The 25,768-nt window shown below is 43.0% G+C and overlaps 1 protein-coding gene across 1 annotated transcript in view; it reads right to left on the reverse strand.

Annotated features, from left to right (window-relative positions):
- Nucleotides 1-25,768, reverse strand: part of DCDC1 (doublecortin domain containing 1) — an 807,587-nt gene that overhangs the window by 72,262 nt on the left and 709,557 nt on the right. The window contains exons 22-24 of the mRNA XM_054969981.1: nucleotides 17,129-17,228; nucleotides 14,007-14,142; nucleotides 12,091-12,130 (exon numbers count right to left, since the gene is read on the reverse strand). Coding sequence (XP_054825956.1) covers nucleotides 12,091-12,130; nucleotides 14,007-14,142; nucleotides 17,129-17,228 — 276 coding nt within the window. The remainder of the gene's footprint in view (nucleotides 1-12,090; nucleotides 12,131-14,006; nucleotides 14,143-17,128; nucleotides 17,229-25,768) is intronic.

The raw sequence follows: 25,768 nt of genomic DNA on the forward strand, positions 1-25,768 counted from the left end.
TGTCCTTGGTCTGGGGGACTGCCGAAGAGATGTCCATCTCGAGAGCCTTGGCCATCCTTGCCATCTGGTCGGCGTAGATGCGGAGGTCCTCGAATGGCGAGTCCGCAGATGGCACTAGCTCCTCAGCCGGCGATGGTTCGGACCAGGACTCCGACTGGTAGCCGCCAAAGCTCTCCCCATCCTCCTCATCGGAACCGAGCTGGGATTCCGGAACCTGGAGCGGAGGGGGAGCCCACGCCGACCTCGATGTCGAAGGCCTCGGTTCCGACACGGAGAAGCCCGCAGGTGCCCCCTCCCATTGGCAACGGTATGGCGAGGGGAGGTAGGAAGCCTGCCGATGCCGGGACGCAGTGGACCGGACTGATCGGACACTGTCCCCGGAACCATGCCGCGCACGACCGACCGGAGGTGGAGACGGACGGGCAGGCGACGGACGGCTCCGACGAGGAGACGGGCTCGGTTCCAGCCTCGGCGACCGAAGGGGAAGCGATGGTCGGCTCCGACGGTGCGGGCTCGGCTCCGGCCCCGACGAGAATTTCGCGGGCACCGTCTCGAAGGCCATCGGATCCGGCACAGGAACGGTGATGTCTTCTGGCTCCGGGGAGCCCAGGTGAGGGGAAGGCGTGTGAGGAAGCACGATGACCTCCTCCTGAGGAGCGGGACGCGGCGACCGATGATGCTTGGTCTTCTTCTTCTTCTTCGCTGGTTCCGAAGAAGACCTCGGAACCGACGTGCTCCTCACCTTCGAAGGGGACCTCGGCTTCGACCTCTTAGGCTTCATCGGAACCGATCCGGACGTCGGTTCCGACCGGGGCCTCGGTACCAGGATCCTCGGTTCCGACGTAGGTCTCGGATCCGACCTGGTAGATGACGCGCTACGGGGCGGCCGCACCGGTCCCTGCGCTGGAGAGGCCGCTCTCGACGCCGAGGTACTCGGGGGACGCGGTTTCGACCCCGACCTCGCGGAGGCCACTGAGCCAGCTCTGGAATGCCGTTCGGCAGAGGGGCTTGGGCCGGCCTTGGAGGAGGGCAACGGAGCGCCTCCGGACATGACCTTCTGCCACAGGGAGGAGTTCAGTCGGGCCTTGCGCTCCTGCCGGGCCTTGCTGGTGAAACCCTGGCAAATTTTACAGGCCGTCACATTATGGGTCTCCCCCAAACAGAACAGGCACAGTTCATGGCCATCGGTCTTGGCCATTTTCGTGTGGCATTGGAGGCAATGCTTGAAGAGAGCCTTTGAGGCCATCTTCAGGGGCACGCGAAAGGAAGGTCAAAAACAGTCCGAGTCAAATTACCGAGTCCACAACAAAGTCCAAAACGAGATCCGAAGAATAGTCGAGGTCACGAAGTCCGAAGTCAAAAGCCAAGCAATCAGTCAGAATAAAGCACGAAGCACAAAAAAGCACAGAGCAACGAAGCTCACGTTCTCTCCAAGCGGCGGCAAGAAGAGAACTGAGGGAAGGGGCCGTTGGTCGCTGTAGGATCACGTGACCGTTTGGGCGGGAAGACGGTCGCTGAGGCGCGCGACAAACGGCCCCTTCGGAGCCTTGGAAGCTCTAGAAAATTCTCCGGCGGCTGGCCTGCGCCTGCGCAGTCCCCATGTGTGGAGGCACAGAAGAACGAAGATGAACAGAATGTTTTCCAATTGGCAAAGGTGTCAGGCAAGGATGCATATTATTTCCCTACCTGTTCAACCTCCATGCAAAGCATATCATAAGGAAAGCTGGATTAGATCTAGAAGAAGCTGGAGTAAAAATTAATGGAAGGAAAATTAACAATTTGAGATATGCAGAAGACACCACATTACTGGCAGAAAATAGTGAAGACTTGAAACAACTACTGATGAAAGCTAAAGGAGAAAGTGCCAAAGCAGGATTACATCTGAACATCAAGAAGACAAAAGTAATGACTATTGAAGAGTTACACAATTTTAAAGTTGACAATGAAGAAATTGAAATTGTCCAAGGTTTTCTATTCCTTGGCTCAATCATCAACCCACAGGGAGACGAGATGGTTTGACCCATTCATTGAAACAACTTCATCCAGTTTGCAAGATCTGAGCAAGTCTGTTAATGATAGGATGTTTTGGAAATCTTTCATTTATAGGGTTGTCATAGGTCGGAGGCACATAACACAACACACTGAAGTGATAATAACTTTGCTTTTTATATATTAGATAGTACATACAAGCTAATATACAATATATATTATCAACTTTTAAAATTAACCCCTCACCACTGGTATTCATTGCACCAACATGGCTGTACTATAACCCTACATAACTGCAATAACAACCAGTCAATAAGTTTTATGTTCAAATCAAGCCTGAATTCTCCCTAGAAGCTAAAATGATGAAACTGAGTCTATTGCACTTTGGTGCATTATTAGAAGGCATGATTCAATGGAAAACATCAATGCTAGGAACGATAGATAGTAACAGGAAAAGAGGAAGAACCAAAATGAGATAATGTATTGTCGAAGGCTTTCACGGCTGGAGAATGATGGTTGTTGTGGATTTTCCGGGCTGTATAGCCGTGGTCTTGGCATTGTAGTTCCTGACATTTCGCCAGCAGCTGTGGCTGGCATCTTCAGAGGTGCAGCACCAAAAGACAGAGATCTCTCAGTGTCACATTGTGGAAAAGAAGTTGGCAGGTAATTTATATCTACTCAGGAAGGTAGGGTTGGGCTGAGTCATCCTGTAAGAGTTTCCCAGGGTGTGGAATGCTAATGGAGGGAGGCTTCACTGTATCCTGAGGAGGTTCTTTTGCATATGGATTGGTGCTTGATGTGCTAATCTTCTCTGCAGGGCTATTATCGGGTATAGAGTATTTTGCTAGCCTGGTGTTTTTCAGGACTGGAAACCATACTCTATTCATTCTTAAAGTCTCTTCTTTCCTGTTGAAATTGTGCTTATGCTTATGAATTTCAATGGCTTCCCTGTGCAATCTGATGATTCAGCCACTGCTGATTTTTCCAGATGGCCAAGTCTGCAGTGTCTTTCATGTTCTTTTATTCTTGTCTGGATGCTAGGCTGTGTGGTCCCAATGTAAACTTGTCCACAGCTGCAGGGTATGCGGTATACTCCTGCAGAGGTGAGGGGGTCTCTACTGTCTTTTGCTGATCGTAGCATCTGTTGTATTTTTCTGGTGGGTCTGAATACTGCTTGAAGGTTGTGCTTTTTCATAAGCTTTCCCATCTGATCAGTGATTCCTTTGATACATGGCAAAAACACTTTTCCTGTGGGAGACTGTTTTTCCCTGGTTGTTTGATTTATCCTTGGTTTAATTGTTCTTCTGATTTCATTTCTGGAGTAGCCATTTGCTTGAAGTGCGTGGTTCAGATGATTAGTTTCCTCATTGAGAAAGTGTGGTTCACATATCCATCTTGCACAGTCTACTAATGTTTTTATTATGCTTCTTTTCTGTTGAGGGTGGTGATTGGAGTTTTTGTGTAAGTACCGATCTGTGTGAGTTGATTTCCTGTAGACTTTGTGACCTAACTGAAAATTTGCTTTGCGGATGACCAAGGTATCTAGAAATGGAAGTTTCCCCCCGATTTCTTTCTCCATGTTAAATTATATGTTCAGGTAGATATTGTTGAGGTGATGTATTGTAGAAGGCTTTCACGGCCGGAGAACGATGGTTGTTGTGGGTTTTCCGGGCTGTATTGCCGTGGTCTTGGCATTGTAGTTCCTGACGTTTTGCCAGCAGCTGTGGCTGGCATCTTCAGAGGTGTAGCACCAAAAGACAAAGATCTCTCAGTGTCACAGTGTGGAAAAGATGTTGGCAGGTCATTTGTATCTACTCAGGAGGGGTGGGGTTGAGCTGAGTCATCCTGTAAGCATTTCCCAGGGTGTGGAATGCTAATGGCGGGAGGCTTCACTGTATCCTGAGGAGGTTCTTTTGCATATGGATTGGTGCTTGATGTGCTAATCTTCTCTGCAGGGCTATTGTCGAGTACAACCTGAAAAATCAGCAGTGGCTGAACATAGCCTAACTCAAACAGGGCACAGTATCAAACACAGTACAGTATCTTATTCCAGGACACCAAAATACTGGACAACACTTCCAACTACTTTGTCAGACTGCACAGGGAAGCCATTGAAATTCACAAGCATAAGCATGGTTTCCAGTTCTGAAAAACACCAGGCTAACAAAACACTCTATACTCGACAATAGCCCTGCAGAGAAGATTAGCACATCAAGCACCAATCCATATGCAAAAGAACCTCCTCAGGATACAGTGAAGCCTCCCGCCATTAGCATTCCACACCCTGGGAAACGCTTACAGGATGACTCAGCTCAACCCCACCCCTCCTGAGTAGATACAAATGTCCTGCCAACATCTTTTCCACACTGTGACACTGAGAGATCTCTGTCTTTTGGTGCTACACCTCTGAAGATGCCAGCCACAGCTGCTGGCGAAACGTCAGGAACTACAATGCCAAGACCACAGCAATACAGCCCGGAAAACCCACAACAACCATTGTTGAGGTGGTTTAAAAACTCCATCAATTCTTCCTCACCATGGCTCCAAATGATAAAGGTATCATCTACGAACCGGAACCAGACTGTAGGTTTGTGGGGTGCTGATTCTAGAGCTGTTTTTTCAAAATGTTCCATGTAGAAGTTTGCTATAACTTGGCTGAGAGGGCTTCCCATGGCCACCCCATCTGTCTGTTCATAGAATTCGTTATCCCATTGGAAGTAACTGGTGGTCAGACAATGGTGGAATAACGCTGTTACATCCTCTGGAAAAATCTGATTAATAAGTGTGATTGTGTCTTTTACCAGAACCTTAGTAAACAGGGATACAACATCAAAACTGCAGGAGTATACCACATACCCTGCAGCTGTGGACAAGTTTACATTGGGACCACACAGCGTAGCATCCAGGCAAGAATAAAAGAACATGAAAAACACTGCAGACTTGGCCATCCGGAAAAATCAGCAGTGGCTGAACATAGCCTAACTCAAACAGGACACAGTATCCTATTCCAGGACACTAAAATACTGGACAACACTTCCAACTACTTCGTCAGATTGCACAGGGAAGCCATTGAAATTCATAAGCATAAGCACAATTTCAACAGGAAAGAAGAGATCTTAAGAATGAATAGAGTATGGTTTCCAGTCCTGAAAAATCCCAGGCTAACAAAATACTCTATACCCGACAATAGCCCTGCAGAGAAGATTAGCATATCAAGCGCCAATCCATATGCAAAAGAACCTCCTCAGGTTACAGTGAAGCCTCCCTCCATTAGCATTCCACACCCTGGGAAATTCTTACAGGATGACTCAGCCCAACCCTACCTTCCTGAGTAGATATAAATTACCTGCCAACTTCTTTTCCACAATGTTACACTGTCTTTTGGTGCTACACCTCTGAAGATGCCAGCCACAGCTGCTGGAGAAACGTCAGGAACTACAACGCCAAGACCACGGCTATACAGCCCGGAAAATCCACAACAACCTAAATGAGATAATGACTCAAAATAAAGGAAGCCACAGATCCGGGTTTGGAAGATCTGAGCAAGAGGGTAAATGATAGAATGTTTTGGAGGTTTTTAATTCATAGGGTCGCCATAAATTGGAAGCAACTTGATGGCACAGAACTCACACATAAAGTTCTGTATGATTATTCCCGATACCTTCAGCTTTTCATCATTTTAGAAAGCAACAGTGCCACCTATTGCCTGAATGAATTAATGCAATTTGTTTTTATGGATGTGCACATGTACTGATACAGGTACTGGTACAAGTGCTTCAGATACTTTGTGGTGGCGTACTAGAGATGTCATTTCTAGAAATATGCTCTTTTTTGTCCTCTTATAGGCTTTTATCAAACATGTTTTGTAGACTTTTATGTTATCTATGGGCACTGATAGCTGCATCATATTACCTACAAGCAACATGCTTTATTATCTAAATTTCTTCCATTATAAATCTAAACAATGCTGACTCAAGAACAGTTACTGATTTTAAAACTGAATATTTATAAAATGTCTAACCCTCCCCCCCAACCACAAATACACACACCAGTGTCTCTACAACTACAGACTCTTGAAGTATTCTTTAAAGTATCATATGAGAATATTTCCAAGGTCCAGAAAGTCAGAGATCTTTGGAAAAGTCAACTCAGAGATTTGATAATGTTCACAGATATTCACCATACATGTAGATGGAGGGAAAAATTAAGTCCATGCATACACAGTTGTAGGATTCAAGTATCTCTGGAAAACTACATCTAAGTATTCTGCACTATGGGCTTATTCTCTAGTGTTATATTTTTTAAAAATCACATTAGAGAACAGGACTATAAAGATTCTCTATTGCGACATTATTTTAAAATATTACAGTAGGGGGTCATTGTCATAGTAGAGAGGTTTAATGAAATCTTGGTAGCACAGGAGATACCTAAATCATGAAAATACATGGACTTCAAATTACCAAAAGGTAGTAGTGCAAAGTATAGTCCTGTGAAGAATTATTTTCAGTTCTTGCACAACAGAAAATGCTATTAACTGTTCAGAACTTTTAAAATAGAAGCAATTCATTTTGAAAATGTAAAGGGGAAAAATGACAGGTATAAGTCGTTTATATATTTATACAAGCTATTTTTGTTTCTAGAATGTCTAATGCTTCCCCCCAAAGTCTTTTTAAATATATACACTTCAAATGTTCTGACTATCCTTTGACGATTACTTACATACATTCATCTGTTTTGTCTTCAATATTTTTAGCATTTTCTTCAATTTGCTTTTCTTCCAACTCATCAAAAACCTTTTCCCCTTCAAAATCTACTGTAGTTCTTTCAACAGAAAGTTTAGCTCCAACACCAATATGATTCTTTACCTCTAAAGCAAGGTCTAGAGAAATGTACAGAAAAATATTGTTCTTTAAGTAATGTTATAGAAAAGGTTTCTTACCCAACAAACATAATAAAGGTAAACTTTATTTTCACAATAGAAAGTGATGTTTCTACAGAAAGGTGTATGTGAAAAACCAGTGTGGTATAGTGGTTAGAATGTCAGACTAGGATTCATGAGACCCAGGTCAGAATACCTAGACTTACTATAGAAACTTGCTAGGTGCCCTTGGACCAGTCACAGTCTAACCAGTCTCATGGTATTGTTGCTGTGATGATACAATGAAGGAGGGGGAAATGATGCTGGAAGATTCTACTGGAGAGATATAGGCCCGTATTGGAGAGAAAAGTGGGATAGATAGAAAGAAAATAATATTTTCTCAGTACTGAACTGTAGATAAAAACAATGCTTCATCACACCACTTACAGCTCAATTCTCTCTATTTATTTTGCATGCAATTATCAATGAGATGGTTAAGAAGAGAGGTAATTAATCTACAAGAATACAGAATACTCCTTCCTTGCATTGTGCAGGGGGTTAGAGTAGATGACCATAGAGGTCCCTTCCAACCCTATCATTCTATGATTCTATTGATAACAATGTTTGGTGCTCAAAAGAAAATAAATTGTGTGGATAAAGCCCCAGGTGTAGATTTAATACCTAATGAGATATTTAAAGTTAATCCCATTTGGTGGGCTGATGCCTCCAATATCATTCCATTTTCTTGGAAACAGACTATTATAGTCCCGATCTTTAAAAAAGGGTCTCACTATGTTACCGTCCAATTTCTTTATTATTCTGTTTAGGCAAATTATATTCCTCTTATTTATTGGTTATGCTAATGAAATGGATAGAATTGAATAACATTCTAGGCTGGGAGCAAATTGACTTCAGAACGAAACATTGGAAAGAATTTACCTGAAGGTTTCTTCTCTTCTGTGGGGCGAAGACATCCAAACTGGTTAGGTCATGCCCCTCTCACTATAGGCAGGGCTATGCAAATTTGCATATGCCTCTTAGGGACAGAGCGAGAGAGTCCCTCCAGATATAAAATAGCCTAGCTCTATATAATATTGATCTCTCTCTCTCTCTCTCTCTCTCTTTCTTTCGTAAATCTGATCCATGAACAGTGCTATGACAACTTAATGGATAATTCTATATCTTAACTCCCCAAATGGTAAATCCTTCCAAACACAGGAGTGGGAGATTTGGATGCCTTCGCCCCACTGAAGAGAAGAAACCTTCAGGTAAGTTCTTTCCAATGTTTCATTCTCCTTCAGTGGGGGAAGGCATCCAAACTGGTTATATAACCAACTTTCATTACTTTTCCAATTTCTGTTGGAGACTGGACTCCCAAAGGCAGCTTCTACAGAATTTTTATGAGTTCTATAGTGTTTTTCAAAAAGGTGGTAAGGCAGAAAAAACTGCTACTCTGCAGGGATGTACTTTGATCTTACTGGATGCCCTGAGACCTTCTACCTGAAAGGTCTGCGTATGCACATTTATCCAGAATGCTATAATTGACTTATACACACACACACACACACACACACACACAAATATATGGTGGTAGAGAGTGCCCTGAAGTCATAGCTGACTTATGGCAACCCCTGGTGGGGTTCTCATTGCAAGAGACTAACAGAGGTGGTTTTGCCACTGCCTGACTCTGCAATCTTAGTCTTATATAAATATATATAAGTGCCCCTCTGACATCCAATTTAGTGTCACTGGCAATATTCTTAGATGTATAGGTTTGCAGAAGAGTACAACTTCAAATGTTGGAAGAAGAAGGATCAGATCTTAGACCACTGAGTTCATTTTTGGTAGGTACAAAGGTCCCTCCTTATGGATAATGCCCCTAATTCTGAGAGGTTTTATGACTAGGAAGGCCACTTTCCCAGACAGAGGTTTTTTAGTTTATGGATATTAATGTTCCAAGGGTGTTTTAGTGAGAGGGTACAAAAAACTTTGGACAGATTCCAGGCTGGGAATCTGTGTAGAACTGGTAGAGCTGGCTACATCATTCCCTTTTTTGTATGCATGAAAAAAGGCAATGATATCTTGCCTAGATTAATTCCAACAGAGTATATCCCTCTCTTCTGTTTAATTAGAGAAGGTTGCCATGTGTAAGGATATATAGCAAATGGTCCTGGTGAAGCAAACAGGGCCCTTGCACAAACAGATCATGTCTGATCATCAGTTGTTGTGGGAACATTTCCAACATTAGAATCAGATCAGAGGAAACAGGATCTCCTAACCAGCATTTAACTAGTGCACAGAAGTTCTCCTATTCCTATCACTTCCTGTCAGCACCCTGTTAAGAATCAGCCATAGGAGAAAAATCTAAGGAAGGCCCTTGGTCCGGTGCGGTGTGAGACATCTATTCCTTCTGACTTTACCTCAATAACCCTGGACAGGAATGTTAGCACTTTCCTATCTTTGCTGATGTCAAAAATAGAGTTCCATCACCAGTGCCCCGAAAGGCTTTAGTGATGTCTTGGAACACTTGGTCTTTTGGGGACCAATTCACTTGGTCCACATCACGCCATTCAAATAGCCTTTCCAAATATTATATGCCCCCTAAAAATGGAGAACCCTGAGGTCCAGCAAGTGCTATGCTGTCTCTTTAAATATCTATGCTGATTGAGAACAAGCTAATAATACCGGCTATATCATTCTGGTTTTGAACCATTGTATAGTTTTCTTTTCTTTAACAACACATTCTCCTTGAACTTCTGTGCCTGGACAGTGAGTTTCCCATTCCCTTATGCTGGCATCTGTTGTCACTATGATATGCAGGGTTTGACCAAAGGGGAAAAACTCCCTGTTTTTTGAATGGATGATGATATTTCCTTAAAAAGAAAATAGAGTCCATTGTAGAACTCACACTTGTGAATTGGCCCAGTTCACTATGTCTATTGCCCGAGTCACTAAGCCTGCTTGCTTTTGTCATTGTAACATCAGGATCAAGGTTTTTTTTTTACTTTGCCTGCATTCCTGATGGCAAGAAGGCTCCCAGACATCTTAATACTTGTGAAAGAACCACTTGATTCTGTTGGGGTATTTTATCGAGAAAAAAACATGTCATTTGTACTAATTTTTTTTTAGTACTGTGTCCTGATTAAGGTATCACCTGGCAGGGTTACCAGCGGCTCTCCTGTGGACACAGAGATTTTGCTAAAGTGACTAAACCCTTGTGAATACCCTTGGTGACGAAAACCAGACTGAAGGGAAGGACTTGTATTGACAGCGCTGTTGTGCATGTAAGTTTCCTAGAGATCTAGTGAAGTCAAGAAGAAATTCATGAAGTTGCTCCTTCTGCTGTTGTCTTTTCATTTGGGTAAGTAGAGCTAGACTCTAACATCCTCCTGGAGCAGCAGGGCTATTCAAACTGGAGGGACTCTCTTGCTCTGTCCCTGAGAGGCATACACAAATTTGCATAGCCCTGCCAGGAGCAAGAGGAGGCATGACATAACCAGTTTGGATGCCTCCCCCCACTAAAGGAGAAAAGGCTGTTCTACTTTAGACCACTGTTTGATTCTTTTCCATTTAGCTGAAAAGTATATTTCCTTTTTGGAAGGCGATCTTTATGTAGCCTTCATGGACCTTAAGGGAGCATTTGACAGTGTCTCTAGATCTAAACTCTGGAATAAATTAAGGAGATCTACTACGGACATATGACTTTTGTGGTTGATAGAAAATCTTCATATTGGCAAGTGCTCAAGTCAGATGCAATGTAGGAGGATTGTCCAAAAGTTTTTTTTTAATTGATAAGGCAGTCCAGCAGAGGTATCTGTTAGCTCCATTTTTATTTCATTTATATTTAAATGATTTAACCAGCTTCCTTGATAAAAACTGCCATCCTCCCTGTTTAGCTGGCCGAGAAATCCCACTCTTACTATATGCAGATGATGCAGTTTTACCCTCCCGCTTTCAAGCTGGACACCAGAGGTTATTGAACAGTTTTGTTAATTACTGCTATCTGGAAGATCTAGAAATTAACTATGGTAAATGTAAAGTGCCCATCTTCCAGAAGAAAGGGAATCCTCCCTTATATCAAAGGTTCATTGATAATATCAGAATTCAACAAGTAAAGGAATTTATGAACTTGGGAATAGTTTTCCCCCAAATCTGAGCTGGTCCTCTCATCAAAAAACCATGTTGAGGAAAGCAGGATCTTATAGTGAAGGTGTTCTAAATTTTTTAGGTACTGTGGGGGATGATATATACCCTGGGCAATCAAAGTTTTTAATATGACAATTGTCCCTATTCTGCTCTTTGAGGCGGCTATCTGGATTCAATCAGTCAAAGAATCTTTAGATCTTCCTCTGCTTCACTTTCTTCATAAGCTTACTAATGCACCAAAATCTGTAGCTGGAGTGTCCCTATGAGCAGAATTGTGTCAACCATCTTTGGACACTAGAGCTTGGCAACTAGCCTTTAAATTATACTTTACAGTGCTCAATAGTAACTTCGGATACCTCTATTAAAAGCAGATTCATATAATTCCTCTTGGTTCAAGATTCTAAACACAAAACTGCATCTTATTTGGCTAATTCCTGTCATTATTCAGGGCCTAGAATTCACAGTTGTTAAGTTCTATATCAAGAAGAATATAAAGAAAAGGGATTATTTGAGCACATGATCCCATGCCTACAGGGTTTCTTCCTCTTTCTTTTTCAGTATCTCTCCACCAAAAGCATTGCCTTTTTATGCTTTTTATTTAACTACCCCAAATTAATGTAGAGCTTTTTTATTGATTCGCTTGAATGCACAGCCCACATTTGTTATGAAAGGTAAGAAAGATTCCTTATTCAGACCACCTTTGTGGGTATTCTCAGGGTACTTTAACACATATTTTGTTGGTGTGTCCTCTTTACATTAGCCTTAGGAATAGGTTTTTACCTGGTATCTAGATAATTTTTCATCTTTACCTTATCATAACTTAATTTTACTCCTTTTATCTGATAGACCTCCAAATTTTACCCTTGCTGTTGCAAGATTTTTTCATTGGTTTAATGTTGTGTCCAGATGATGCTACTCAATAGATGGGTTTTGACTACTCAAGACTTTTAGTCAAGGAGCTTTAACAAGATTAACAGAAAGGAAAGGAAGGAAGAAAATAAATTTGCTCAGCTTCCTGCATTTACTTCCCAAGCAATTTACTATAGGCAAACTACATGTGATCATGAAGTTCATTGACTGCAACTCTAATGTGTTACTTGGCCCTAAAAAGCAGCAGATAAGGATTGGGGCTGGACACTGAGGAAAAAGAAAGGGAAGGGGGCTAACACTTCATCTTGATCATTTCATTAGTTGAAAATGCCACTTTTTCAGCTGATTTAAGTCCAATTAGGGAAAAAGAGGATACATTTCTTTTTTCCCTACAGAGGCTTAGAAAAGCTTTTTAATCAGAGAAATGACATGAGAGGGAAAACTATCCCCTTCTTCAGCACCATTTGGGCTACTTCCACTCTTCAGCTATTCGAGGCCATATAATTCCAGCAGTACATGTAGTATTACTCTGTGAGAAAGTCATCTGCATAGCTGTGCCAGATTTGAGATGCTGTTAGTGTTATGGAACTCCTCACAACTGAAACTTTGCAATCCTATCTGTTCTTTCTGTTTCCTCATACAATGAAAGCCACTTGAAAACTACCCACTGGTGTAGCAGATGGCGAGTGAGTGAGAAGTAGGCGTATTTCAGAAACAAAGAGTTGCAGGATGGATACTTATACATGTTGGGAAGTAGAATGTACCCTGATAATTGCCTTGAAAAAAGAAAGAAGGAAAGAAGGAATGAAGGAAAGAAAGAACATTATACAACTGGTCTGAGCCTAAAGAGAAAAAACAGGTTTATCTTGAGCTATAGAACTCTCATAGTTGTGGTAACAAAAACATTAAACTAACTGGAAATATTTTTAGGACTAAATAAGAGAGTATGCTCCTGTCAGTGTCAAGCGCTATTGGCTTATTCGCACATCACAAGAAACCATGGTTTAATTACACTATCTAAAGCTAGGGGTACATCAAACCAGCTTTTAAAGTTGGCTTATAAATTGCCATTAGTTTAACTAGTTTCATATGATTTGAATGTGGACCTCCTGGTATAATTCTGGCTTGTTCCTTGGTGCCACCCTTGCAGGGATGCAGGCTGGGTTAATAACAACCAGGTCTTTGTGAAAGAGGCCACAGAAAGAATGATGGAGATATAACAACAACAACATTCAATTTATATGCCGCCCTTCTGGATGACTTAACACCCACTCAGAGTGGTTTACAAAGTATGTCATTATTATCCCCACAACTAAACACCCTGTGAGGTGGGTGGGGCTGAGAGAGCTAGAAGCTGTGACTAACCCAAGGTCATCCAGCTGGCTTCAAGTGGAGGAGTGAGGAATCAAACCCGGTTCTCCAAATTAGAGTCCTGCGCTCTTAACCACTACACCAAGCGGAATCCAGGAACTGTCAAGGTAAATTAGGATTTAAATGATCATCTACAAGTGGAATCCTAGCTTCACAAATCAATTATAATGAAAATTAACCAGGGAATATGTTTGGTCTACGGGTGCCAGATGCCCTTACCTCCTGGTGGGAGGAAGGGACCCGGCACACCTTTGCGCCACCCCTGAGAGTGCTTCTAATGCCTCTATGATGATGTCACTTCTGGGAAGTGACATTATCGTGCAAGTGTGACAGCATGTGACACGCTTCTCAGTGGGCCAATTTGGGCCCAATTTGGCTTGTTTGCAGCCCAAATCAGCCTGCTGGGAAGTGCAGAAGCAGCATTCTCAGGGCGGCGTGTTGACTTTTCTCCTAGGAGTGACATTGTTTCACCACCCCAAGAGCACAACCAGGAGGCCTGTTCTGCCATCTTTCTTCCCTGCCATCCAGGTGAGTGGGAGGAGGGTGGAGGATGGGAGTGGGGGATCCCTCATTCCCACCAGGGGACCTGAGATCCCTAGTTTTGTCTCAGTGGAGCCACTGATGAGTACCATTGCTTCTAATCAGAGAAATGCAAGCATGTGCTGAAGCTCCCACATCAGCAAAATCAATAGGACTATCCCATTCTTATCTTGACCGTGTTTGATATTAAATATATATTTTACAAAAACAGCACGGATTGTGATATACTTACTTTTTGGGTTACGCATGACACAGTATGCACGAACAGCAGTTATATCAGACACTAAATTACTAAACTTGAGGAATTTCTTGCTCTGGGCCACAGTTAAGAGTGGATCAATCCACTGTTCTCCACATGAAACATAAACCTGTTACAAAAAAGATACCTTAGTTTGTTTTGCATTCATATAGGAAGAAACTAAGGCATAATAACTGTAAAACTGCAATTGCTAAGATAAAAAAGAGTCAATAAATATTCAAAAAAATGTTTTAAGAAAATCAATTGTTCACTTAAAATGACAAATTTTACCTATCTTGCCCATGCTGAAATAGCTGTACTGGCTGCCAGTTTGTTTCCAAGTTCAGTTCAAGTTGTTTTAAAACCCTTCATGGCCTGGGACCCATATACCCAAAGGACTTTCTCTTTCCAGATGTTCCCTTCACCAAGTACAGTCTTCAGGCTGGTGTTTTCCTTCTCACAATGCTCCACCTGGCATCGACCAGAGCCCCCATCCTTTTCCATCATGGCTCCTTGAGGAAAAGATAGGCTTCCCTGCCACTTTGTTTCCAAAGAGCTGTGCAAAACGCTTGGGTTTTTTCCTCTTTGCAAAGCCTGAAATATGCCTTGGAGGGAGGGGAAAGCAGCTGTTTAATCCTTCCCTGGCTTTAAAAGCCAGGAGGAAAGTGCAGCCATGTTACAATGTTGCAATGCTATAATGTTACAATGGTACTACACTTTCTTGCCTTTGGAAAAAAAGAGAGAGTGCATACCCCAAAGGAGGAAGGGAAAACCAGCCATTTAGCCCTTTCCTGGCTTTTAAAGCCAGCAGGAAATAAGCAAACTTCTGCAAACATGAGAAGCAGAACAGATACTGAAACACTTTAAAGTTCCAGCTGGCATTTAAAAGCAGCAACACCTTTCTTGCAAGCAAGAGAACTGTTGCTCCTTTCCAACACCAGCACTTTTTTCAGCTCAAGAGGGAATCCCCCTCCAATCAGCTGAAAAGCGGCCAGGTGCACACCTCTACTGCAGAAAGCTCATCTCCGGTTGCCTAGGAAAATGATTGATCAGCGCCAGGCTGTCTGCAGTGATGAACCAAAAATGAACCAAATGAACCAGCCTAAAGTTCGTCCCAGTTCCTCAGAAATGGGCTCTGATGAACCGCTGGTTCACAATCCACGAACCGGCCAGGTTTGTGACAAATTTTGCTTCGTATTTCACTTCATGCCCATCACTATTCCTAACTCATTAGCAAAACATCTGAGACCCCCTCCCTACAATACTGCCATCCTATCTGAGAAAAAAGCCTTTTTGAATAATTCAGTTTTGCATTGTTTGCGGAAAGCCAGGAGCATGGGGGCTCTCCTGACTTCCTTAGGCAGGCCATTCCATAGGGTAGGGGCCACCACAGACAAAGCCTGTGTATGGGCTGCTGTTGATTTCACCCATGTGCAGGCTAGCACCTGCAAGAGACCCTTTTCAGATGAGCGAAGCTGCCGTGAAGGAACATAAGGAGGGAGGCGGTCCCGTAGGTATGTCAGGCCAAGGCTGTGAACAGCTTTGTATGTAATAACCAATACCTTGAATTGAGCACGGTAACTGACAGGTAGCAAATGGAGTGACTGTAGGATGGGCATGATGCTCCTGTTCCTGCTCGCTCCTGCTAACTTTAAAGACAATTAAAGTTCAATTTACATAAAACCATGATTTATCTTAAGTAAAATTATAGGGTCTCTGTTGATTTCTACAGCTACTAGCAGTCACTTCTAAGATTTCTGTGGAAATGATGTCATCACATCCATGACACTGCTGGGGGAGATGCACAACAGCTCCTCAGCCCACTTTGCTATGGACCTAATCAAAATCAGGCCCTCGTAGCATTTTTAATCACTTTTTAAAAAGTGTTTCATTTATTTCAGATAATAAACTCAAAGATATACACAAAAAACTATGACTACATCATATAATCATCCAAATCATATATTTACAGTAATCTACTACCTCAATAATCAATAATTATCTGGATCATAAACACAACATTTTAATCATGTATGAGAGAAACATAATGAATAAACTACTATCAATTAAATCAATTATCATTGATTAAATCATATACCTATATATAACTTGCCCACAGGGCTTTTTTCTGGGAAAAGAGGTGGTGGAACTCAGTGGGTTGCCCTCAGAGAAAATGGTCACATGGCTGGTGGTGGCCCCGCCCCCTGAGCGGCGCGGAGGACAATCTAAACTCCCTCTGTCTGGAGATCAGGGGGCAGGGCCACTAGCCATGTGACCATTTTCAAGAGGTTCCGGAACTCCGTTCCCCCGCGTTCCCCCTGAAAAAAAGCCCTGCTTTCCCATATACATATTCGTACATTTTCTACTTCTATTTAAATATCTTTCCATCTATCATCATAGTTAATAATAGCTGTTCTTGATTATTTTTAGTTTTCAGCTACATAAAATATTTTCCATTTTTCTTGGAATTCTTGTTTTGGCCTGTTGTGTATATAAGATGTTAATTTTGCCATTGATGCATGTTCATATAACTAATTCTTCCATTCTGTCACTTTAAACCACTTTAAACGCCTTTAAATGGTGGTGGCAGTGGCATCCCATCTAGTATGCCCCAGATACTTTCCCCTTTCCCTCCCAAGGTGGCAATAATGACACCGTTGCAACCAAACTGGAGCTTGCAAAAGCATGCACCAATGTTTTTCTCTCCTGCTGGTTCCCATTCAGCTACAATGGTGCCACTGACAGCTTTGGAAAAATGGTCACAGGGAATTCTTACAACAATACTTCTGTCAACCCACAGAGTGGGAGGAATGCCAGTTATTCCCAGATCACACTGACACAGAAGCAATGGCATTTCTGATGACAAAATGCTGGCATGAGCATTGTGTCTCTCTTTCAACATTCACATGTCTGCTAGTGACTCAGCACTCCCAAGGACAGAAAGTTACAGTGAGCTAAAATGATGAGGGAAGCCAGGAAACTGATGTACAGAAGCAAACAAAAACAAGCAAGTATCACATTCCAGTACATAGATAGCTTCATGCAATGTTTTAGAATACCATATAATGTAGTTCATCACACATGCTTATAATTAATGTTTCCAAATGCATTCTTACCATCTGATCTCTCTCCAAGTCTTTCAAGAGAAAGATTTCTAGTCCTTTTGTAGTAAACAGTCGTCTAGCAGCAAAAGGCAAATTCAGCATCATGGTACACCTTTTGAAAAATAGATACAGGTATATTCAGCTTTATTTGCATTAAATCTTCAGCTCTGGTGGGGGGTGGGGGTAGAAAGAGTACATTAGAGATAGGGTAACTACTCTTCATTAGAAATATAAATTAACTAGAACGGCCAGGGCTTTTTTTCTGGGGAAAGAGGAGAGGGAACTCTCATCCGGGGCAACTCTCAGCAGGAGGTGGTACCCCTGTCACTCTATGCACACATGCAAAGCGCATGCACACTCCTGGGATCACACAATGATGTCACTTCCAGGAAGTGATGTCATTTCTCACAGCGCAGCCGGCCCGCTGGGAGAAAGAAAGAAAGACATGGAAAGAGAAAGGGAGGGAGGGAAGCTTCGGCTGGGGAGGGGGATTCCCCTCCTCTCAGCTGAAGTTTAAAGCCCGCTTCCCTGGCTTCAGCTGGCCAGTGCGGAAGTCTTGGGCTGCAGGGAGAGGTGCTGGAATGCTGTTTATTGACAGCTGCTTTCAAATCTTTTGTACAAGAAGTGGGATATACCAGTATAGTTAAACTGCAAGTACGAGTTGGTAGTATGTGCATAATTCAGTGAACTTGTTATCTTGAAGGTAGAGGAGTAGAATCTGATTATATGTGCTGCTTCTTACAGGAAGCATGAGTGCACTTAAGACTTCAAACTCTTTTTGTAGGGAATAATACACTGTTTTAATAGGATACATTACTTTTAATATGATCTGTGTGCCAAGCCAACTGCGTTGATGGCGCTGAATAAAGCATTAATGATCAATGATATGGAATAACACCTTTAGGTAAACCTGGGGCAGTCTATTCTCTGAATGGTTAAACTGTTGTAATGGTCCCCTCTAGCTTTACCATATGAATATTCAGATATATCCAGATATAAAAAGAAATAACATATTGTGATGAAGAATTCTTTACCGTTCCAAAAAATGCTGAAATTCTGTCCTCTCTCTTTCTTTTTCTGAGTCTGAATCATGAATCTTCAAGTGTCTGTTTGATTTCTGTTTATATTCTGTGCCAGCCTTTCTAAAGCAAATAAATTTGGCTTATCTAAATGAGAGATTTTTCAGGAGCTTCAAAACTATGAATGGATCCATTTATACATTTTTTAATACATACATAGAAAAATATTAAAATAACTGCACAAGCTTAACACCTGACAAATTTCACCCCAATGCTTTTTATTATATACAGTGTACATCAGATTCATAATGTCAACAGAGCTTGTTGTCAAGGACTACAATTTGGGATCATACAAGAAAAACTAAACTGCAACATTGAGCTCTTTGCATTTTCCCATGTACCATCCAAAGGGAAATTCAAATAGGAGAGCTGCACAGGCTCTAGAGGCATCTGAAGCCTGTGTATGTTTTCCACACAAATGCCTCTAGCCATTTCAGTGAAAATTCAACAGCTGGAAATATGAGGTATATCCATTTGCTAGTGTTTGTTATAAATTCTGACACTTCTCTGAACACTGATTCTAATATGTACCACCTCTGCACTTTCATGTAGGAAACAGTGCACAAACATCATGTAAAAAGTGATATGGAATTACTGCACATACATCTATTTCCGTAGACCCAAAGAACCACACAACTTATTGCAGAGAAAACTTTAAATTTGTGTTTCTCAAACAGTACGCCCCCGTCCCAACATGCTTTTAAAACAGGATACAGAAGGAACTTTCAGAAACAGCTGGTGTGATACGCCATGCAGATCCATTGTGAAAAAGAAACTTGCAAAGTCACTAGCATGTCTATAATAGGTATGTGTGTACATGCAGCACATTAGATATAGTTATAAATTTACGCACTACTTCCTTCACACCAGTAGGAAATGGATACCATTTGGAATGGCTTGAATGAAACAGGTATAAATGGCAGAAAACCCTTCCCATACTAATTTTCCTTTTGCAACTCAAGATCTGATACCATGTGGAGTACAATGTGACCTATTTTTACCTAGTTAGCTGCCTCTGTGTCCACAGCAGGGATAATATCTCATAGCCTCATACCAGAAATGGGTATCTAATTTTATTTAATATAATGGCCAGAGCAGTAATACTCAGTTCATCAATCATAAGGGTTACAGCTACAACCCAAAAACATTTCTCTTTTAAATGACATGCCAAAAATGGAAATTCAAGAACTCCATAAGAGCTAGTTTGAGAAGCTTTTAGATGTTGCCTTAGATCTAGAGAAAAAAAACTTTTTAAAAGCTCAGACCATTCATTGAATTTCTCTGTTAAAAGATCTGAATCATTGTAAGAACACTATATTCACATTTTAGATCTGGCAGAAACAGAACTAATTATGAAATGTATGCGTCAAAGATTTCAATTTCAGGCTTGACTTTACTTTGAAGATTATTTTTTTTTAACTTTATCATTTTTGCAGGCAGCTCAGTAGACAGTCCAAGTGAATGCTACTCATTGTTCAGTGATGTATGAAGTGTATTTAATCAATCTGAAAGAATAATATTAAACCATTATCAAAAAGCATCAGATGTTCTAAAACCTTAAAAGAAAGGTCAAAAGGTGACATCTCTGCTAACAATGTGAGAAACGATGTATTTAACTTATTCTTTATGCCACAGCATTTCACTGTTATATGAATATTCCAACTTTCATTTTATAAAAAGAAAACATAAAATCTGCTCTTTCGCCAAGCACCATATTCACCATTTTCAAGTAGTTTATCCAAATACATTTATTCCATCCAACCAGAAATTATGGGTTTGATGTGGAAACTGCTCATTTGAAATTCTATAGGCATGCATAGTTCAGAAAGGCAAACTATATCTCCCTATTTCTTTACAGTCTTGTAATCCTTCTGCACATAATTCAAAATAATTTATATAACTGAAATCTTTCTCCGTGTCCTACATTCCAATCTTTACAAGTTCACTAAAGAAACTTGACTTGCCAATGTCCTAGATTTGCAACTGATCTCCAAACTCCAGAGATCAGTTCACCTGGAGAAAATGTCTGCTTTGAAGGGTGGACTCTGTGTTTTTTTTAAATAAAATTTTATTGGTGAGTGGAAAAAAGAAAAGAATTTTCAAATTTAACACATATAATCCCATTCCCCCCCTCTATCCCCCACCCTTTCCCTCCCCCCTCCCTATTGACTTCCAACAGCTTTCCAACCCTTAACCCTTCTTATTGCTTAAATCTATTTCATTTACATTTTCCTACCCTCTATAAATCATAATATCTCTTACTCTAAGCACATTCTGATTATTTTACATAGACTCTATCAAGCATACTGTCCATATGATATATATCGTGTCAATCAAACATAACCATATAGTATAGTATATAGCAGGGGTCACAGTGTCTCTTACTTTAAACATATTCTATTTCTTTTAAACATATACTCCATCAAATATACTATCAATATAGTATATATTATAAAACATATATTGTATGCTATGCCACCAATGTGGCACAGCACACAACATAGTATAACACAGCAACCTAATATTGTATTAAATCTGATCCACTAACCCATCGTTTTATATTGTATATAACATACCTATGATATATAGTAGTAATAATATACATATATAGTAATAATATATCTATTTAACCATTCTCATTATCCCATATATTCTATGTAAAGTTCCCCTAGATATTGTGCTAGCTTAGATTGTAATTACATTCCCCCTAAATGGTAAGATCCCTTCTCTCTCCCCTTATTCTTTAAAAATACTCAAACTGCCACAGTTCTCCTTTTACATCCCATTTTTTTTCCAAAAATTGTTTCAATTTCCCCCAATCAACAATATATTGCCCTAGGTCAAGGTCTTTAAGTTTCCTTGTCATTTTGTCCATTTCCGCCATGTACAGCAATTTATAAATCCAGTCTTCTACAGTTGGTATTTCTTGTGTCTTCCATTTCTGCACATACAAAAGTCTTGCCGCTGCAGTCATGTAAAATAACAATGTTCTATGCTGCATTGGAACAGTCTCCATTCCCAAGTTCAGTAGCAACAGTTCTGGGTTCTTATTTATTTGTATTTGTAAAATCTCATTAATTACTTCGATTATTTCTCCCCAGTACTGCTTAGCTACTTCACATGTCCACCACATATGATATAGTGATCCTTCATGTTTTTTGCATTTCCAGCATTTGTCTGACATATTAGTATTTCCTAGCGCAATTTTCTTTGGTGTTAAATACCATCTGTAAATCATTTTGTACACATTCTCTTTAATGTTCTTACAAGTTGAAATCTTCACTGTATTTTTCCATAGGTACTCCCATGCCTCCATTGTTATTTCCTTATGAAAATTTATTGCCCACTTCACCATCTGGACTTTTACTGTTTCGTCCGCAGTAAACCATTTTAAAAGTAATTTATAGATCTTAGATATTTCCTTCTTGCCTTCTTGTAGTATCACTTCCTCTAGTTCCAGAAGGGTGGACTCTGTGTCATTACATCTGCAAAAGTTCTTCCCCTCCTCAAACCCCTCTCACCCCAGACTCCTCTCCCCCCAATCTCCAAGAATTTTCCAACCCAGATTTGTCAACCCTAAAAGAAACAAGTTGTCATTTCAGTCCAAGAAAGTAAGGAATGAAACCGTAGTCAATGTGGAACCTTCCATAGTCTACAGCAGCTTCTGTTGCACATGGTCTAGCAGGCTTCTGGATTGCACAAATTTTTTTATCAGATTATCGCTGTGGTTTGTACCTGAGCTCCCCCTATATTTCAACTGATGGAAAACATGTGTAATTTGAAAATGTGTAAATTATTAAATCAACAGAACTGGAACCAATCAGAGATATCCTTTCTCGTTCTTTATATGGTATTTCTATTTAAACATTGGAAATCACAGTCTATAAATCAGCTGCTTTTTTGCAGGGATATTCTCGAAGCACAATATATTAAAAAAAACACATTATTAGTGTTTTGCCTTCTCGCTTCATTTCTAAAATATTATGCCTGTTGCTTGTCTTGGATGTTATCCCACTGGTGGATTCAGAAAACAAAGTTGCCATCTCAGGGAGAGTGACTGGGGTCAGTAGAGTTTGGAAAGAGAGGGATCTCAGCAGTGACATGATGCCTTAGATTTATGCTCTGAAGCTTCCATTTTCCCCAGGGGAACTATTATCAATAGTCTGGACTCAGAGATCAACTCTAATCCCAGTCCCCTCCAGGAGATTGGCAACTCTATCAGAAAGGCAGTTCTGAATGGGTCTATTCCTCCCAAGATAAGAGAGCTTTACAATTCCCAAGTTGCTTGCTGTAATTAAAATCCAGTAGTTAATATCTATTTATCTCCCAAGCTGATAGGAACTTGTGAAATTAATGTCACCCTCCCAGCTTGCAGCATACACTGCTTCAGTCGGGGGTCGAGTTTGCAGCCCCGGAGGAAAGGAGGCAGACGGTCCTTTCCTGGGCATCCAGGGACTTTCCCTGTGGGGTGGAATAAAAGGCATAAAAACCTGCTCCACCTCCCAGGTCCGCAGCATTCTCCTTTGCTCGGTGTGAGCAACAGTTGCTCCTGTAGTTGGAACACCTGTAGAAGCTGCGGAGGGCCTTCAGAACAGTGGTGGAGAGCCAGTGGTGGAGCCATCCCATTGGAGGCAGAAACTGGGAGAGCAGAGAGTGCAGCAGCAGCGACGGTGGCTCTCCCATGCACTAGAGTGGCACATATTTTTCTTTCCATGCCGGGCGTTCAGCCTGGCCATGGTGTTTTGCCACGGCTGCCCACCCGGCTTTGATGGGGAGGCGAGGGAGCAATGAGACCTCAGGCCAGGCATCCGCTAGCCATGGGCAGAGGTGGTGTTGTGTGTGCAGTGTGCATCGGGCGAGCAGTCTGGCCACGGGGCATAGCTGCAGCTGCCTTCGCTGCACCGATGCTGAGGAGAGGCAGGAGGAAAGGCATGGGGAAGAGCTCACCTTTCACCTGTGGCGTCAGCGTCTTACACGTGACGCACGGCCTGGCTGTGGGGTATTTCTGCAGCTGCCTGCACAGCTTCTGAGCCTAGGAGGGGCGGCAGGAGAGGTTCAGGGAAGGGCCCCCTCTTTCCACTCTAGGCAGCTGCGGAGGCGTGGTTCGCACGCTGGGTTTGGAAGGTGATATTTCAAAGGGCTTCAGCTTGGCTTGCCCCCACTCCTTGTTATATCATGTAGCATGGAGGCATGGGCTGTAGGGTTATAGTAGGCCCACGGGGGGCTGGGGTTCTTACACCTATTGCCCACTACACCCCTCCCCCATTTAATGAGTGGTAATTCATGGTGGGGCTTGGTGGATTGCTTTCCTTCTGCCTAGGATGGCCATTGCTGGGCAGTGGGGGGTTAATTGGGTGGTTGATTTTTTCCCTCTCTCCCTGCCTGGTGGGTACCCTTAGCCCTTGCTGGGTGATAGCCTTGCTGTTGGGCTTTATTGGATTGAGGCTTCAGATTGCTGGCAGTGCACACCACGGGTGCTGTAGCATAGTGGTTATGTGGTTTGGCTGTGGTCAGCACCTTCCCCCCCCCGTTTTTCTAGTCCAACCCTCTCTGACAGTGGGGTTGTGGAGTAGAGTGATTAGCCCAGGTGAAGGGCTGTTTTCCCATTTGACTCTGCCCCTGTCCTGGGCATTAGGGCGGGGCCTGGGCTAGGGTTCCAGCCCTCTGTTGCTGGGGGGGCCTTTCCCCCCTTTAACACCAGTGCCTTCCTCTAGTGGCCATTTTGTGGTTGGGGAGGACATTTAGGGTGGTATGCCATTTGTTCATTGGTGTAGGCTGTACGTGGGGGGGACTATGCCTAAGGGTAAAGCTTCTGGGCCCTCTAAGGGCAAGCAGCCTGCACAGAGGTGTGCCCCTAAAAGGTCTGCTCCACCAGAGTCATCCTCGGAGAACAAGGGGTGTGTCCTTGACAGGCAAGACATACTTAAGTGTCTTGCAGCTTTGGAGAAAGCTAGGGGTGGTGCAACTTCAGGGCAGGGTAGGGCGAAAAGGGATGGGGCCATCAGGAGTGCTTCTGATGCAACATTTTTGAGGGATGTGCTAAACTGTCTCTCTGCTCTTGAAGGTAATCCCAGTGGCCAAGGACCCGTTTCTGACCCAGCGGCAGAAGGTGCAGAGGAGGAGCATGCGGAGCCTGTGGAGCAAGGTTGGACTGCTGAGTCAGGACCAGTGGTGGCGGCTGTGGAGCTGGCAGAAGGAGATGGTAAGCCACTCCAGCCACAGCAACTTAGCTCTTGGCTGTGGGGGCCATGGGGCGGGTCAAGGCCCACAATGCCTCCAGCAGCCCCGCAAATGGCTTCTTCGCGGTCCTTTTTCATGGGCAGACAGGGTTGATTACCTCCCCCTCCACCGTGGGGACAAACTGGGTGGGCAGCCCCGACGGGGGATCCCAGCACCACCCAGTCATCTCAGGGACCTGGTGGTCAGGTGCTAGGGGCTGGGGGACTGGCATAGTCATCCACAGGCCAATCCCCAGGGTGGGGTGGCTATTCAGAGGTGCTGTGGTATCCCTCCTGGCCGGGACTTGTGGCCTATGGGTCGGTGCCTTTCCGAGCTCTTCCATTTGGGGACACAGCATTGCTGTTGGGGGATCACCTGACCCCAGCCAGTAGGGAAAAGATTTTGAAAGAGGAGTATGTTGATGTATTCATGCTCCTTTTCAGAGAGTTAGAAAAGGAGGAGGAGGATTTGGATAACCAGGAGAAGGAGTGTTTAAAGCGCAGAAAGGTGGCCAGGACATGGGCCAATTGGCTCCTGGGGATGATTTACGCTGGCGTTATCACCAGGGCTCAACCTTGGCATGCTGCCCCTTTGTTTCAGTACATCAATATGATTTATCGGGGCTATACGTACTTTGTCAGGGCAGCTTGGCTCCAATATGATGAGGAGTTCTGTATGAGGGCCGCCATGAACCAAACCTCCCATGGGACTAAATTCTTCAGCAGCTGTGGCTGCAGCTGATGGCCCCCACAAAGCTGAACCTGGGTGAGTGTTCGGATAGTGGGCATATACTGCAAAAGCAGCAGCCTGCCCGTGGTCCCCGCACCCACACAGGGCAGCTGGTTCAACCCTGGCTGTTATGCCAGGAGTACTGTTATCAGGGAGCATGTTCCAGAAAGGCCTGTCCATTCAAGCACTAGTGCCCAATCTGTGGGGGATCATACCCTGTCTCGGGCTGCCCTTGGCAGCCCAAGAAGTGGGAGAAGGGGGGGTGGAGGCACTCAGGCAGGTGGTGGAGGTCCCAAGGTTTTACTGGAAAAGGGACCCAGCCCCATAAAGCTGAGGGAACTTAGGAGGTTGCTTGCTATTTACCCCAGGTGCTCTGGTGTGTGTTATCTGTTAGAAGGTTTTACGTTAGGTTTTAGAATTCTGTTTCAAGGCCCTAAAGCCCCCTGCATGTTGTCTAATTTGTGTTCGGTTGTGGGGATGGATGACGTGGTTAGGGCCAAGATTGCCAAGGAGTGAGCGGAAAGGTGGGTGTTGGATCCCTTTGTGACCCCCCCCCCCAGTGCCTTGTCTGCTGGTTTCCCCATTGGGGGTTGTACCCAAGAAGGCGGTGGGTGAGTTTAGGCTT

This window comes from Eublepharis macularius, chromosome 2, assembly GCF_028583425.1.
Source record: "Eublepharis macularius isolate TG4126 chromosome 2, MPM_Emac_v1.0, whole genome shotgun sequence".
NCBI classification, from domain to species: Eukaryota; Metazoa; Chordata; class Lepidosauria; order Squamata; family Eublepharidae; genus Eublepharis; species Eublepharis macularius.